Consider the following 16,416-nt stretch of genomic DNA (forward strand, 5'->3'; position numbering starts at 1 on the left):
TACTCAAAGTACGGTATTGCAAAAAGTACTTTTTTTAATAACAACGACACTTATCGAATGTGAGTCGTTGAGTTTTTGCATATTTATTCGCCGAAAAAATACGTGCTCGGCATTTGGACGAAGGCATGTGTGATCCCGTCCTTGAAAAACTGCATAGCGATCGAAAGATAGACAGCGAAAAAAAAAAAATAAACGAGATGCGATGCGAGTGTGAGGCGTAATAACGTGAAAAATCGTAGTCGAACATTTATAAAAAAAAAAAAACATAATAATCGATTGGCTCGAATGATCGAACGAATCGTCTTAAGATTCTCGCCGACTTACTCGGGGTACTTGATGTTGGGTAGAGCCTTGAGGAAGCAACGTTGACGTAGTATACCCTCCCACAGTTGCACCCCGACGATGCCGAATATGAAGAAGACGAAAAAGCACAGTAACAGGACGTTGCCCAGCATAGGAAGAGTGTCGAGTAGCAGCATCACCAATATTCGCATACCTGTTGAGGATTTCGTTTCATAAAAGAAATAATCTTTCATAAATGATTGATAAATAAGTGTGTGTGTAATTAATGATCGGTATTTATAAAATTCCTTGCACCGTAACAATATACTGACTTTGCTTGCAGAGTTCTTCTTCAGATTCACTGAAATTGCTTGACATTACTTTTATTCTTTAATTCTATAAATATTCGTGGCAATTCAAAAATGCATATCATATGATGATTTAAACTATCCGATTGTAATATTAATGATAGATATGAATTTCCAGTCTGATTATTCTAAAAAAAAGATTCTATAATAAAATCATTATTCGTAGCCATTTTCTAATGTCTGAATGTTAAATATTACAATCGCTAATTCAAATTTTGTAAATCACAATAGGATTGAATTATTCAATTTTACTTTAGAAATATGATTCGCGCACAAGAGTCCTTTCAATGATTTGTAATTTGAAAGGCATGATGACATTAAGATAAGATTAGACCGAAATAGAATATAGAATACAAATATTGATTCAGAAATCTGTTATTAAAATTAAGATTACGAATTCTCGAAGAATGCATATTCTACGTTTCACGCTTATGCGATTCAACCTTGAATTTTGATTTCAATATCTATAACATAATATACATATATCACATCATGCTCCAACTTTACTTGTTCTTGATCGATATGTACTTCCTTGTCTTTGCTTCGTTTCAATTTCAAGATGAAATCAACCGTGAATGCACTAGGATCTACAAGCGGCAGTTATGCGCCCATCAATGCACCGTAAAATCGACGACGAGAGCAAATCGGAGTTAACTGTCAATCGTCGAAATTTTTGACATATCGCGAAAATCTTGTACTTACTTGGTATACGATTGATCGCTCGTAACGGCCTTAAAACCCTTATCGTTCGTATGGCTGACAGATTCATATTTTCCACATTTAGGCAGTATTCCAAAGCACTACAAGCAAGTCCAAACAGAACTCTTTTTTAGCGTTTGCTGTCTATACTTATCAAACTTTTTTGACATTTTTTATACGATCGCACAGCAATCTTGTTCTAATTTAACAATATATCATATTTCATGTAATATGCGTCACGCAAAATATATTTAGTATACGTTTGAATTTAATGAAGTAAAAAATTGAAAAATTACGGTAATATATTTTATAATTATTTAAACAAAAAATAAATAAAATATATAATCTTAATTAATTAATTATTATAAAAATGTAATTATTACAAATATTCTTTTTAAAAAGTTGTCGATCTGTAAGTTATTTACAATGTATTTCCTCATTGTCACGCATACCTCCTCTCTCACATAGATTTTACAATACAATTTCAATATACAAACATATTTCAAAAAATGACAATTAAAATTTTTTAAAAATTATAATAAAGCATACAAACAAACGAAAACAAGTACTCACCCAGCGGCCACTATAAAGTAATCTAATCTATTCCAGGAATCCGCGAGATAAGTTCCTTTACCGTAAATCCCCATCGCCACCATCTTTATAGTCATCTCCAGGGCGAAGAAGGCAAAAATGATATCATCGAACATCTGGAAGAAATAGGCAGGAGAACGCGGCTTGATTAGGACAGAGAATAGCGATCGACGTAATTCGCCGTGATTGATTACGGGCATTCAATTAGAGGATTCGATTAACGGCCATGCCGTATCAGTAATTTTCTCATCTCTTTCCCATCCCATCCTTCTCCTCCACCTTCTCTTCGCCTAGACTAATTGCGAGCCGGAAACCGTGTCGAGATGCGCGATCGATTAATTTGCTTATTGACGCGCTGTGTAATCGCTGCTGTTATATGCAGTCTTCCTCCTTCCCCCCTCCCGTAAGTTGGCTTAATTGAATTGTTAAATATTCTGGTATCGGCACTTTCAGGTTCTGGCATGCAAATGCGAGACGGAATCGCGAGACGTTCTTATGGAAATGGCTCCTATTCAAATAAGCTCGATACGCTACACTCTACTTTCTCAAATCCGCGATAACGCGATAACGCGGATTATCCGTTTCTTCCATCAGCCAAAGCTGCCACGTTTCGCGGAGTAAGTACGTACCTGCAGTATTTTACATCGATTCGTTACACACTGGTCGTCCACGCACGGCTGGTACATCCCTAGAGTGATGCAGTTTAGAAGAATCACCATCATGCTCACCCTTTCGAACCACGTGAGTTTTTATTAAGGAAAATATGTCAATCTCTTTTTCTAAATATTATTCACATCTTCCTCTAATTAAAGATAATAGATCGCAAGCTGATTACATGTGAATATTGCGTCAAGCAAATATAAGAGAAAATCTTTACATATATGAGAAATGTTGCATGGAAAATAAATGAGATACACAAATTAATTATCTACTAGATATTAAAATACGACAAAATCACCTGTAAAGTAATTTTAATTATAACGGCACTGAAATCACATTTTAATAAATATAAGATCAAAGTTAAGCAAATCTTTGTATAGCTGCGGAATAAAATGAACATATGTCTTAATTGTTACACAAAATTGTTAATAATGATTGACAGAGCATAATTTCTTTTGTGTGATAAAAATCAACTCGCTGTGTAATAGAATAGACACATCGATTATCGTTGCCAAGTGACCGTCACCTAAACAGCGTCTTCTTTGACATTTGACATACCTATTTAACAAATGGACAAGAGTTGCGTGATTATCTAATCGTGTTTCTCTAATCTCTGCGCGAATAGAGAAAAAAAAACATAGCAGACACGAGTACACATAAATAAAATATTACGATTTGATCATCATTATATCTGCGGTTTCTACAAACACAATTTTTCTTCAATGTGTTTTACACGACACATAAATATTAAATATACTATATTCAGTACAGGGTCAAATCGGAATCGATAATTGGGATATGTGTGCTACTGGCACAATGTAATGAGTTCCCAATCATAAAATTACTAATTATTCATTTTCAGCAGTTACAGCTTTTAATGGAATTGTGATATATTTGAGTATTAAATATAATTATTAATTATATGTAAATATTATTGTCAATTCTAAGTACTCTAAATAAAATATATATATTTTTTTCGAGAAAATTTCTGTTGTATAAATATATTATAAATAATATAAATTATATATATATATATACCTAAATATACACATATGTATATATTTTTTATCACTTTTAATCCTTATATTTTTAATTATATTTTAATCAAGCTTTTTATAAAAATGCTTGTATTTTTATGAAATGGTTATTCTATTTATCGAATAAGTTTATAGCGAGAAATAGTATGCTTTATATGTATATATGTATAAAATACTCTTATAATAAATATCTTTATAATATAATAAGTATGATACTCTTTCGAGAGAGAAATGGAAATAAATCAAATGCATGACATGCGAGAATAAGAAACGGCGAGACTTAGAGAATCGCGATTTGTGCTCCACCCTTAATTTACAGGACGGCGCTACGATGATGTCGCGATATCCATCAGCATCGCGTGCAAACGACTATTCGTACGTTGGCCAGCAGGCTACTGACATCGAGTTTATACACGCGAGGCCGACGCTCTTTTCAAAAGGTTAAAAGTAAGGCGCGTTACATTAAAACAGAAATTGCTGCAATCCGTCTGTGCAATTTTTTCCGACACTACTTGTTGCGTCCATTTAATTATATAGGCCTCGAAGATGATCCGCGTTCAAATTCGACAGCGGATCGATCGATACACGTTTAATAAAAACAGTGTAAAAAAATAAAATCGCGAAAATTTCGCACAAATAAAAGGTGGAATGTGGAATGTGGCATGACATCTGAACTTGAAAGTCTATCTACATCTTCGCTGCTTTTTACAGTATCCGGGCGATAAATGGCTCGACCGTGTGTGTGTGCGCCAGGAAATTGGTAGACTAAAAATAAATCGATAGTGGTTTATCACGCGAATGTACGAACATTTCGTACATCTCGATATTAGCTGAACGGTTTTTCGGGATATATTCCCGACAGAAATCGAGAAGTAATCAGCCTAATGAAAGCGACAAAATCGACACACCCTAATTCATCTGCCTGCGGATCAATCTGCCATTAGGCTTCTTAAAACATTTCCATTTAATCTTAGCAGAAATTTCATGATGGATGTTCATCAGCAATGATACTCGAATATCACGTAAAATCGGAAGACTTTCAGCGAATTAGACTTTAACGGCGTAAATTCTCATCTAGTTAACTTGAAATGAGTTCTAAAATAAGTTCTAAAAATTTAATTTAAATTTCAATCATAATAATCCCAAACTTTTATATACGTCCAACACCTAAGAAAGATAACACTATACGATATTATCGTGTTACAGAAGAATGTATAGAACTTAGCGTTAAATAAAAAGCTCGTTCAGACAACGCAAATATTTGAGCTTTTTAAAACGTCTAAAATCCGTGTTAATAATATAAAAGATTAGTCTTTATTTTTCAAACGTCAATTATAGACGTCTTTATAACTTTTACTGTTATTACAGATCAAAGTGATTTCAAAGGCGATCGCTTCTGGATTCCAATTAAACACGGAATTGTTACAATCTACGCAGCTCACCCACGCCGGACGCATGATAGATCGCTGTACGATCCGTAAATCGGAATGCTGTATCATAATAACGATCTATCACGCCGACACAATTTCGCATGCCAGCACAGATATCGAGGGGAGCAAAGTCTGCGAGCAGCCTCTTAGCTTCTTCGTGCGTACTTACACAAACGGCAGCGAGCACCTGTAACGTCTCACCGCCAAAGAACAGGCGAAGGAAGGGGATGCTCGCATTAAAAACTAGCACATCGACGGTTTTGACAGGCGAATCGCGAGAAACCGTCTGCGTTATCTGCTACCCACAAACGTGCTCGGAGTGTGTTCGATCAATAAACGACCTCTACTGAGCTCTTTCCAACCCTCGCATCTTGGCAAACGTCACTCGCACGCTAATGCAAAGGAAGTGATTGATAATAAACATTCGTACATTTTTTTTTCTTCGAGATGACGGTTACTTCCTTTATCAGAACCGAATCTAACAATAAGACATTGAAACGAAATGGAATTAAAATGGATCCATCTTGTAGACACCTATTTGGAATAAGAAAGAGAATCTTGTCTTAAATTAGGACAAGTTTCCACTATCTTTTTCTTTTTCATTTATTTCTAGTCTCGCATTTAACACTGCGGAGGAAATAAATTTTGAGTTTTTTATTATCCATCGTCTCTGTAAGTATCAGCTGTTTCAAATAATCATATAGAATGCGATATAATTATTAATTGCCAAACGGATTACGATTAATCTTCGTTTCATCAGTAATCAGTTGGCTATATTCAATTGAACGCGATAAATATAGTTTCGTAAATACTTCATTGTTAATTGCATTTTATGTGTATATTAATGTGACATATACCGTGATATTATATCTCAACGAGCACTCGATGACCTTGTGATACTCAACGGGCTAAAATCGTATAATTAATCCAGGCATAATATATATCTGCGTAATTATTATAAAGTTATATAATTGACAAAGACAAAGGCTAATATCTGCGCACATCGAAATAATTATTTTTTTTTTTATTCTTGTAATAAATGCTCCACTTCACGTACGATGCATTCCGCATCGGTGTGCACGGATGATACATCAGACAGGTGTATCCGTTCAAGTGGAAAACGGATGAATGTATGTGAGGCTTTACGCGTTGAACCTAATGGATCGTGTTGTTGTTGTTGTTGTTGTTAACTTTTATCCCCTTACATAGCACGCACCGCCCATCAAACCATTCCTGGAAGGTTAATCATCTACAATTGCTACACGAAGGAAGAATTAACGACCGGATCATCCAGATATTAAATGGCACTGAGAATTTTTTAATAGACATCAAATGTTGCAATATATACTATATACAATAATCGTTAATCTTATCGTTGAAAATTCATTACGTTGTCCCGTTGATTTATCAAATAGTTTTATTTCTTTACTTAATTTCGTTTAAACTTTATTTTTGAGGCATTTATCTCTTTTTCGTTATATATATATGTATATGTATATATATATATATTATTAATCGTTAAAAAATGTAGGTGGGTAGATCAGAGAATAAGAGTTAATCTTCATTATATATACGCGTTATATTCATCTCATACGTAAGAGAATGTGTGTGGGACGTTTCACATCTTTGTAAACTCATGTGCTATGAACCTTTCAGTAACATTCAAGCTTTTAATCCTAATATATGATCTTCTCAATTCACATAATGCTAATTTCCTATAAAATATTAAATATCAGAGCATTACTGAAATAACGTAATACAAGAAAGTAATTATTATTTTTAACATTAATACATATCATAACTCTCTTTCATTATTATCCATTAACTCGATAGCTTTTCACTTGCAGGAAATAATGTAATAAAAAGATAATGCCTACCCTATGTTAAAAGGAAAACATTATGCACTTTGTTATAAAAATAAATGCCAAGAAATAGAAATAATGATGGAAAGAACAGTATTAAACTAACTTTATCCTTCATTATATACGTATAATAAAATATTCTAAAAGCGATGCTTCTCTGGAATATATGTCTTCCCAGAACAATTTTTGTACAGAATCCATGAAAAATTATCTATGAGAAATTTCGATCTTTTTTTATAACGAAAGGAACTTTCTCAATCAACGCGCGCACGTGTCGCAAGTTTCTAATTTTTTATTTAAATATCTTAACGAGACCTTTAAATTTTAGATTAAATTTTTCTCGAGATAAAATCCGAGAATTAGAAGGAAATGAGAAACAAAATCTCTATATACTATTCTATTTATACAGGGTATCCTCGAACTCGCGGATCAACTCTCGTGGGTAGATTCCTGGGATCATTTGGAGACAATTTTTCCTCAGCGAAAATGTCGAGGGAGGTCATCATTTTTTGCATGTTCCCAATTTTTGTCATCATGTATCTTTGTAACTAAGCCTTATATTAAAATTTTATTAAAGTAAACTCTATCTGAAATTAACTGAAGAATGTGATTTTGTTAATATTTTATTTCCACAAGGCTTAGTTTGTGAAAAACCCTTTATTTTCAATCGCTTATAACTCGAAAATTATTGGTGCCTCGACATTTTCGCTGAGGAAAAATCGTCTCCAAATGATTCCAGGAATCTACCCACAAGAGTTGATCCGCGAGTTCGGGGACACCCTGTATACCGTCGACTTAATTCGCCGAAACAGAAATTCTGATGTTGTATAACACCGCCAATATCTCACCATTAAAGCAACCATCCTTTTTCACGTTCTTTCTTAACACATACGGTTGAAAAGGCATCCGATGGTACTGCTCAGTCAACAGGATGTCTGATATGAAGGAACGAGGAAAAGCCACGGCAGAGTGTCAGAAATGTCGACCGAATTCCTTTTCAAATTCCGTCGTTCACGGCACGATCGATCCAGCAAAGTCGACGCTGCCCCGAAGAGACCTAAATCATCATGAAAATCCCTCCATCCCTCCGTCAAAGGACGTGTCTTTTACTATTTCGTCACCCTCTCGTCCCAAGTCACCTCGACGACTGTTGCCGAAGAAGATTTGCTGCAATTTGTCGCGATCGATTTATGAACGACAAAACTAGAAGGAATATATACACGTAATTTGTCAGGTTTTCCTTTTGCCTTGCGTGAGTATTACGGTCGGACAGAAATCATAATGAGACTTTCAGACAAAGAGCACGTCGCCGACTCGTCCGCGGAAAATCGAACGGAAAAACATTCGCTCGATTTTGCTACACCGAACGTGATAAATATTGATCCTGTCATAATTAATGACTCGACTGATTTTCGTAGCTCGTCCATTAATCTTACGAAAAAAAAATTTACACGCAAAGCTTATTAGATGAAAACAATTCCTCGAAGCTAACTTTAATTAATTTTAAAATCATTAATTTAAAGTGAGAGAAAGAAGACGGAGAAAATAGTATAGTATTTTTTACCTAAAGATTCAATTTCTCGGATCACATTGAATTTTCTTTTTTCAAAGAGAGAAAGCTTTATAAGCCTATGCTTTTACTTCTCTTAAATTGAAATGGTTTTTAAATTTTTCGAAAAACAAGAGAATATATATTCTCTCGGATATAAGATCGCATTTCATCCGCGTCGAGTTCGACCGTGACGGAACTATTATCACGCTCGGATATTCAAAGAACACAGGAGCGAAACAGGCATCTCTCATTTCCGGAATGAGTAATTAAATCGTTACGAGAATAACGCGACAGTTATTCCAGCGAAGGGACAAATGCCTTTTATCTCGCGGATCCACGTGCGCGCTCTGCTAAAAATAAATCCGAAGCTCGTTTTAACGCGCGCATCGCGCGGAGATAAGTGACGACGGCGGCGGAAAATAATCAATTCGATTACTCCACTCGAGAGCCGCGGGCAACGTAGGTGTGTGTTACAAGACCCCGGAGCCCTAGATAACCGTTTATCGTACGGTGCAATCTGCTCGTGTTATCCCCAACCAGAGTGTGCCTGCGACCGTGTTAAGTACCGTTCACATAAGAATTAATGCCGTTGCAGTGCAGTGCAGTGTTGTGCCGCAGAATATCTTGACTCGGTGCAGCAATGTGCAACCGTTTACATAAATCTAGCACGTATTAATGCTGTTGTATCGCGGTGCGCAAGCACGCGAGGTCTGCAAATTCTAGGAATACAACTGCATTGGGGAAACTAACTGATCAAATAATTTGCCAATTTTGAGAATGAGAAAGAAAATCTTCGCAAAGAGTGCAAAACAATGATTCTTCGATATTTGCAGCTCGTATATTTTCAAAAGAAAATTCTTTTGTAAAAAAAAAAAAAAAAAGAACAGAATCGTACCATTGAAAAGATGTCTCTCGCATATAAAATTATATATTAATTACTGTGACGCATTTATTAAATGCGCATGTATTATTTCGCGCGAGCGTATTATATTATATTTCATATTCAATATGAAAGATGTAAATTCAAAACACAGAGTTTATTAATTTCTTCTTTTTATCCTCGATAGAAACTTTGACCGCCAAAGAGAAACGTTATTTTGGATTAATTAAAAATTCAACGAAATCAATTTCATTTATATCAAATCAATTTTCGAACATTTTCGACCGACGTTAACTTGATCAACAAGAAATTACTAGTAAAGAACTTTTAAATAAGTAAATTTTTTTTCGTTAATTTATTTTGATTTAATTGTGAAATATTGATTTCTTATTAACGCGCAATAAACGCGCGCCAGATCAACTGCGATATCACAATACAACACCAATGGACTGCGTGTGAACGATACTTTAAGCGATCGATTTTTACGTGCATGTTACGTGTCGTCGATCGGTCGGTGATGGCCCGTCAACCTGTTTCTCATCGATGCGCTCATTTACGCGGCGCTTAATAGACAATCAAGCGGCCGAGGCAACCGAGCAAATTGTTTCGATCGACTGCCGCTTCCGGCGTCGTTCGAGGTCGCGGATGATTGCCTCGTTTGCCTCGCTTTAGTGTTACTTAATTATTTTTCCCCGGTCCTGTACAAATCGCCCTGACCCCGTGTCCGTATTCCTAGTCGATCGATGAATCATCGAATCGCCGAGATAATTTGACGAAAGATAACGGAAGGCAGATCGCGAGGGAACCGCTCTTGAGATCAGATCGTCTGATTGCAGCTACAAAATCCGTAATTACTGTGAATCACGTAAACATCTATACTGCGAGCGAGAATACGCTATAAACGTTATCCCTTTTATGTCGCATTTCCTTTTACTTTTGTAAGGAAGTACTTCATTTATCCACGTCGACTTGCAAATCTCTGTCGATTAAATACGACTTGGAATCTTAATATATATGTAGGATCTATATAAATTAATATTAAAATCCTCCTTTTCCAAGTATTTTAATATTAATTTATATAGATTCTACATATTAAGATTCCAAGTCGTATTTAATCGACAGAGATTTGCAAGCCGACGTGGATGAATAAAGTAACCTTGCGCCTACATGACAATGTTCTTATATTTAATTATATGTATACATGGCAACGCAATAAAATTCACATAAATGTGGCATTCGTCGAATATTTGGCAAATGATTGCACCGTCTGGTCGTGTCATGAAAATGAAACGAAAATCAAAGTAATATGCTAGCGCAGTAAAAACAAACAGTCCGTCGTTTGCGAGAATCAGTAGTTCGAGTGCAATTGGTCAACCGGCGCAGTAGTATAATGCAATCATGCGTCGGACTAAGTAGATAAGATCGTCGAACGGGCGGGGAGACGCGGACATTCTTACTCCGTAATATATTTCGTGTTTTTTACTTCACACAAATTTCAAGGTATCTATAAAGATCTTTCAAAGAAGAGAGATTAAATAAGAAATTTAAGAAGAAAATAATTCGAGATCCTACAGTTTTCTCGAAACCAAAATATCACTCGATTCATTCTGTTTTCGCTCTGTATTATTCTCTGTATTCTCGTATAAATATATGTATCATTCTTTCCTCTAACTCTCTTATACACTGAACTAATTAACTTTGAAACCTGAAGCGAAACAACATGTATAGGCATAAGCATTAGCATTATATGAGTTAATTAAACATACGGAAGAATTGTAATCAGATTAAACAGTAAACAACTGCTCGGTCATTTCGTAGCACTTAAGATAATGAAGTAAACTATCAAACTGGAATGGAGATGGTTTGTCCTCATAATGGCAATCATTTCACGCAACCTGTGTCATGTAATCTAGTAATATTTAGCAGAATATGTATCTTTATGGCTAATTGGGTCTATCGAATTAAAAGAAATATGACAGCTATTTATATTGATTAATCGCTCAAATTGTCTTATATAGCAGTTTAAACTTTAAACTGATATATATAAATCAAGCAGGATAATGTTCTGAACTAACGACAAAATGGATTATAAGAGAGTAGGTCAATTATTATTCACACGTATTAAAAAAAATAGCTATATATATATAAAATTTTTCATACTCAACCAAGATTAAGTCAAAAATAATCGTATTAAGAATTTACTTATTAGTTCTAGAAAAAAAAGAGAGAAAGAGAGAAGAGCTCAATTTTATAAAAGTTGTAACAATTTCAGAACAATTTCAGAACAAGTAGTTCAAGGAAAAGTGTAGTTTGACGTTCCCGCCCTTGGTTCCGCTAGGATTAAATATCGATAGGTCAAGGGCGCACACACACACACACACATACACACACTTTGATACCCGTTTTGTGAAATGTATCTCAAAACTTGGTAAATTAAAACCATCCAACATCTCGACTCTATACGAGCGATACTTATCGCACAACAATATCGCAGACTAACAACAATTTGCTGCTCGACGTTCGCGTTTTCGTTATCAAACGCGTATCTTCGCTCAAAGTAAACGTTCTCCTGATTCGTACGCGATCGAAAAGATCTCAGGGGGACATAACAAAAATGTATAGAAATTTATTAGATTTTTTATACACGTAATACGCGATCATTATCCCGAACATTCGAGGGCCGAATCGCCGAAACGCGATTTCGACGGCGATTCCCGGCGAAGCGTAACCGGGTAAAAGGAAAAGCGAACGAAGCAGACTTTGACGAGGCCCCCTGCAACATTCGCAATGCTAAAATCCGCCCATTGTCCGCGCCGCACAATAGGAATCTTTCTGCGGCGCGCTTGTTGCTCCGACGCTGCGGCTGACTAAACTTTGCCCGATCGCCACCGCACGTGGTGTGCGGTGATGCGTCCCCCGCCGCACAACCCCGGTAATTTCCCGCCCGTAAACGGATGTAGGCGCTCCGGGATGTATACACGTCGGGAACCGAGGTAGGAGGGAACGGAAGCGCGAGAGGCTGAGGAAAACGAGAAGGGAAACGGGTAGCCACCGTGCGGAGGAGAAAAAGAGGAGGACCGAGAGAAGAGAGGAAGATAGAGAGAAAGAGGGTGAGAGAGGGTGACAGAGGGTGACAGAGGGTGAAAGAGGGTGAGGGTGAGGGAGAGAAGAGAGAACTGTGCCACTGTGAAAAGCGGCTATGCGCGCCGTGTAGGATTCGCCTGGGGATAGGTCAATCAATGACCTATTTAAGGAGTCTTCAGACCGATCTCCCTCCACTGCGCTCGCTATCGGGGTTATTCGTAGTGATAAATACTGCTGCGAGATAGAGTGATGTTGCGTTGAGCAAATGGGGCGGAAGAGCTACGCGTTTGCGGAGCGCGAATTGCTCTCGTAAATTCTTTTAAACGAGTCATCGCGAGGACGGAAAACAGAGCGATTAAATGTACCCTCGAAGAGCTTCCACGTGTCGAAGGAACGAAAGGGAAGGCAATTATTCCCGCTTTGGAAAACATCAATCGAATGAGTTCATCTCGAATCTTTCGAGAAAGAAAAGTCTCCGACCAAAGAAATTTTCTACTTAATTATTCACATTTTTTCATGGTTTCGTGTGTAATTTTTTTTTATATAAAGTAGACCGATAGCCTTTCCCCCTCGTCTTCGATATAGAAATATACCTATAACTCGAAATAATAGTATCGATGTGTTAATTGTCAACCCATTATAACACGATTGATTTATTGATATCGAATTAAATTCGTCGTAGCTACATCTCCTGTGCAAATACATCGTAGAGTGAGCATCTCCGATGCTCTATTGACAATTAGTTTAACTGGTTAAACGCGTGTATCGATATCGCGCTTTATCTAATCTTATCTGATAATCCGCTGCATATTACACAGCAACTTAGAAAAACCAACAAAATCCGATGGCTCTTTACTACAGCGAATGCTGACGCACGCGCAACCTTGTAGCCAGAGAGATGAAATAAATTCCTAATGAAGATCGACTGGAACAATTCGCACCAGCTTACCACGACCATGAAAAGTGCGAACCTGTGTATGTAAAATGTACACAAAGATACAGTCGATACTCTACAAAAGCTAGAAACTCGATATCCAATGTAATCGATTCTAATTCTGTTTTGGAGGAAGATATTTCCTCCACACACACACACAGTCTATAAAATATACTGCAAACTAAAAGATGATATAAATGTATGAAGAGATTAAAAAAATTTTTTAATTGTTAAAACTTCGCGAAAACGTCTTTCGTAGCCTATTCTCAGGCATTTCTTTAATCTCGTCAAAATGCATTCTAATATCCTTTAGAAATCTGAGAGACACCAATATGAACTTTTTTTAAATGTCTCTGTAAAATTTAACTCGAAAACCTAATTCAGAAGTTTGTTAGATGTATTTTTATGTGTTGGTTAAAAAATATATATATATATATATGCGTATACAAAATCATGCATGCAAAGCAGGGAAAGGGGGATTAAAATCCTATAAAAACGTCTATCGTATCTAGTCGTACCTAGTCGAGAAATATGAAAAGGATATGGATTAGTGATAAGCGCGAGACACCAGTTGCGCGGTCGTGTGGTCTGGTCGAGATATCTGAGTGCAATTGGAACGAAACCTGGATAGGGTAGACCTTCGCCCTCCTCCTCTTCCTCATCCTCGTCATCCTCGTCATCCTCGTCGTCGTCGTCGTCGTCATCGCCATCCTCTTCGTCCTCTTCCTCTTCCTCCACGACTGCTCGTCTGTCAGCAGATTCGCGAGCGTCATCCTCGTCCTCGTCGTCCTCGAGGTCGCTGAGCTCCGCCACGTCGCTGTCGGAGCTCTGCTCCCCTCCGACCCCGATCCCGACGCCTGTCTTCGACGCAGATCGGTATCGGTATCCCTGAGGATAGTGCAGCGACATCCTCGGAGTCCCTGTTTCTCTCGAGCGCGACGTTTCTCCAGCGACTCCGGAGGTCCTCAACGACGTTGCGGCCTCCTTGGCGCCTGGAGCTGCGTGAGGCGAGGATTCGGAGACTCCTTGCAGGGAGAGATTCTCATCGCCCGATCTTGCTTCGCGTCCGGTGCTTCCTGCACGGATTTTCCCGACTAATCGCGCGAATAAGTCGATTTTGACAGCGTCATCCCTTCTCACCGATCTTTTGCACGCGATCCTCTTCTTCGCGAATATTCTCTCCTCCGAGCTGTCGCCTCAACAACCCTGGCTACTCTCGCCACGCGTTGGTCCACACTGTCGCGATCGAGGCAGCGAGCGATTGCCCGCTGATTGCATATCTTACATCGGGGAGACGACAGATTTAAGTGATCGGATGTGTGCGGATGTGCACCTCTCGATGCGCCTGCCCGATGTTTCTCTCACCTGCGCTTCTCACCTGGGGACGAAACGCGAGCGCGCAGTAACCTTGCCCCGGTATCGCGGTGTCCCCGGAGGATGGATGCGCGCAAATTTCACCACGAGGTCATACGCAACGCGTCACACCAAGTTTCTTCTCCTCTACGAGAGAGGGGCAATCGGTGGCGCGACCAGATTCAGAAGGAGAGAGGACACGTGAAACGCGTGGTCGAGAACTGACCCAATGCACCACCTGACCACCACCGCCTCTTTTGTTATCCAGCTATCTACCACCTGAGGATCCGTATCTTTTTCTCTACGAGTTCTTTCCGGGTCCTATCGACCCCGATGTCGGTCGCGCGGATACTAAACGCGGCGTGTCGTCCGCGCGATCACGGTCGTATTCAGTGACGACGACGGTACCCGACGCAGCGTCGACCGGTGACTGAAAAAAACGTCGAACATCCTCGGCGCCGACGGTGGCGGACGCATGCGCGACCCCGGTGGGTGCGTGTCCCTCGTCCGCGCGTCTCGCGACTTCCTACATTCTCTCCCCCGGAGAAAATCCGGAGATCTTCCTACTCTTTCCCACCTCTCCCTCGCTTCCTAGCCCCGCGCACCATCTTCTTCTCTACATCTCTTCCTACTACTTCTCCCGGTCGGTCGACCGAGGCTACTTCACGATGGTACTCGGGGGCGAGCAAGACGGAGGGAAAAAGAGAGAAAGAGAGCAACAGAGGGATGAAGCAGTGAGACTGGAGAGGATCCGGCAAAGTCCTTGAGATCCTCCCTTTCACTTTCGGTGTCGACTAAGTGACACTTGTGCTTTTTTCCGCCATCATTTGTCGGGAGGGTGCTACCTTATTTATCGAAACATCGACGGTCCAGGCGAATTGATAAGGGTCATACACAACACGCGTGATCGGCATCGCGGCAATTTCTCCCGCGCAGGGGTGCGAAAAGCAATCGGGTGGAAAGCAAGTTCAGCGAAAGAGAAGTTCGTTCCTTCGGGCTGTGACGAATAATGGAGAAGAGGGCGAGGAAAGGGAAACATCGATAATACTTGTGGGTGTAGTTGATAGATGATTGTTCGACGACGACATAGTCGCGAAGGGTTGAACTTCGTTCGATAAGGGCGATAAAAAGCCGTGACGATTTCATTTCTGCAGCGTTAAATTTAATGTTTCAAGATAACGACAATCTCTCTTTAGAAAACATTTCTCGATCCGTACTTGATGCGCTGAAAGAAACTTTGTTAAAAATAATGCGTCACACAAATAGAAATGCTTCTCAAAACTAGAGAGAAATGATTATAATTCTACCTTAAATTAAATATGCAGCTTACGTTGCGGCAATATTGCTATATTCGAAAGTTATTAATAATTAATAATTGATATTATAACTATTAATTATATATAATATAAGGGGAGGGGGGGGGGGGCAATTTGTTCATTTTAAAAAATCTGATTGATACGTAATTATATTCTTTCACACGTAGCATTTTGATATAATGTTTTAAAATTTAAAGTTATCCTATTCTATTCTATTTTATTCTATTCTAAAATCTTTAAAAAATATATATATATATATTTGAGATATTTTTTAGAGAAAATATATATATATATATATATATATATATATATATATATATATATAAATGCTACGAGTTTCTCAAAAGAAATAAAAGTAGCTTTATATC

At 38.2% G+C, this 16,416-nt stretch overlaps 1 protein-coding gene and 1 long non-coding RNA gene across 7 annotated transcripts in view; one reads left to right on the forward strand and one right to left on the reverse strand.

Moving 5' to 3' along the window:
- Nucleotides 1-16,308, reverse strand: part of Ca-alpha1t (Ca[2+]-channel protein alpha[[1]] subunit T) — a 50,967-nt gene extending 34,659 nt beyond the window's left edge. For 4 of the 6 annotated variants that reach the window (XM_083033940.1, XM_083033939.1, XM_083033936.1 and 1 more), the window contains exons 1-5: nt 13,924-16,308; nt 2,570-2,681; nt 1,923-2,056; nt 1,353-1,450; nt 325-496 (exon numbers count right to left, since the gene is read on the reverse strand). In XM_083033940.1, coding sequence (XP_082890066.1) covers nt 325-496; nt 1,353-1,450; nt 1,923-2,056; nt 2,570-2,681; nt 13,924-14,288 — 881 coding nt within the window. In that variant the 5' untranslated portion in view covers nt 14,289-16,308. The remainder of the gene's footprint in view (nt 1-324; nt 497-1,352; nt 1,451-1,922; nt 2,057-2,569; nt 2,682-13,923) is intronic. The other 2 variants (XM_083033938.1, XM_083033937.1) reach the window with 2 other exon arrangements.
- Nucleotides 2,592-6,227, forward strand: LOC145933906 (uncharacterized). Its single transcript, XR_014424944.1, has 2 exons — nt 2,592-2,681; nt 5,006-6,227. It is a non-coding gene; the product is annotated as an uncharacterized LOC145933906 (long non-coding RNA).
- Nucleotides 16,309-16,416: the final 108 nt, after the last annotated feature.

The sequence above is a fragment of the Prenolepis imparis genome, unplaced genomic scaffold (genome assembly GCF_030444845.1).
Source record: "Prenolepis imparis isolate NDT839.2.m4 unplaced genomic scaffold, iyPreImpa1.0 SCAF_3, whole genome shotgun sequence".
Classification (NCBI taxonomy): domain Eukaryota; kingdom Metazoa; phylum Arthropoda; class Insecta; order Hymenoptera; family Formicidae; genus Prenolepis; species Prenolepis imparis.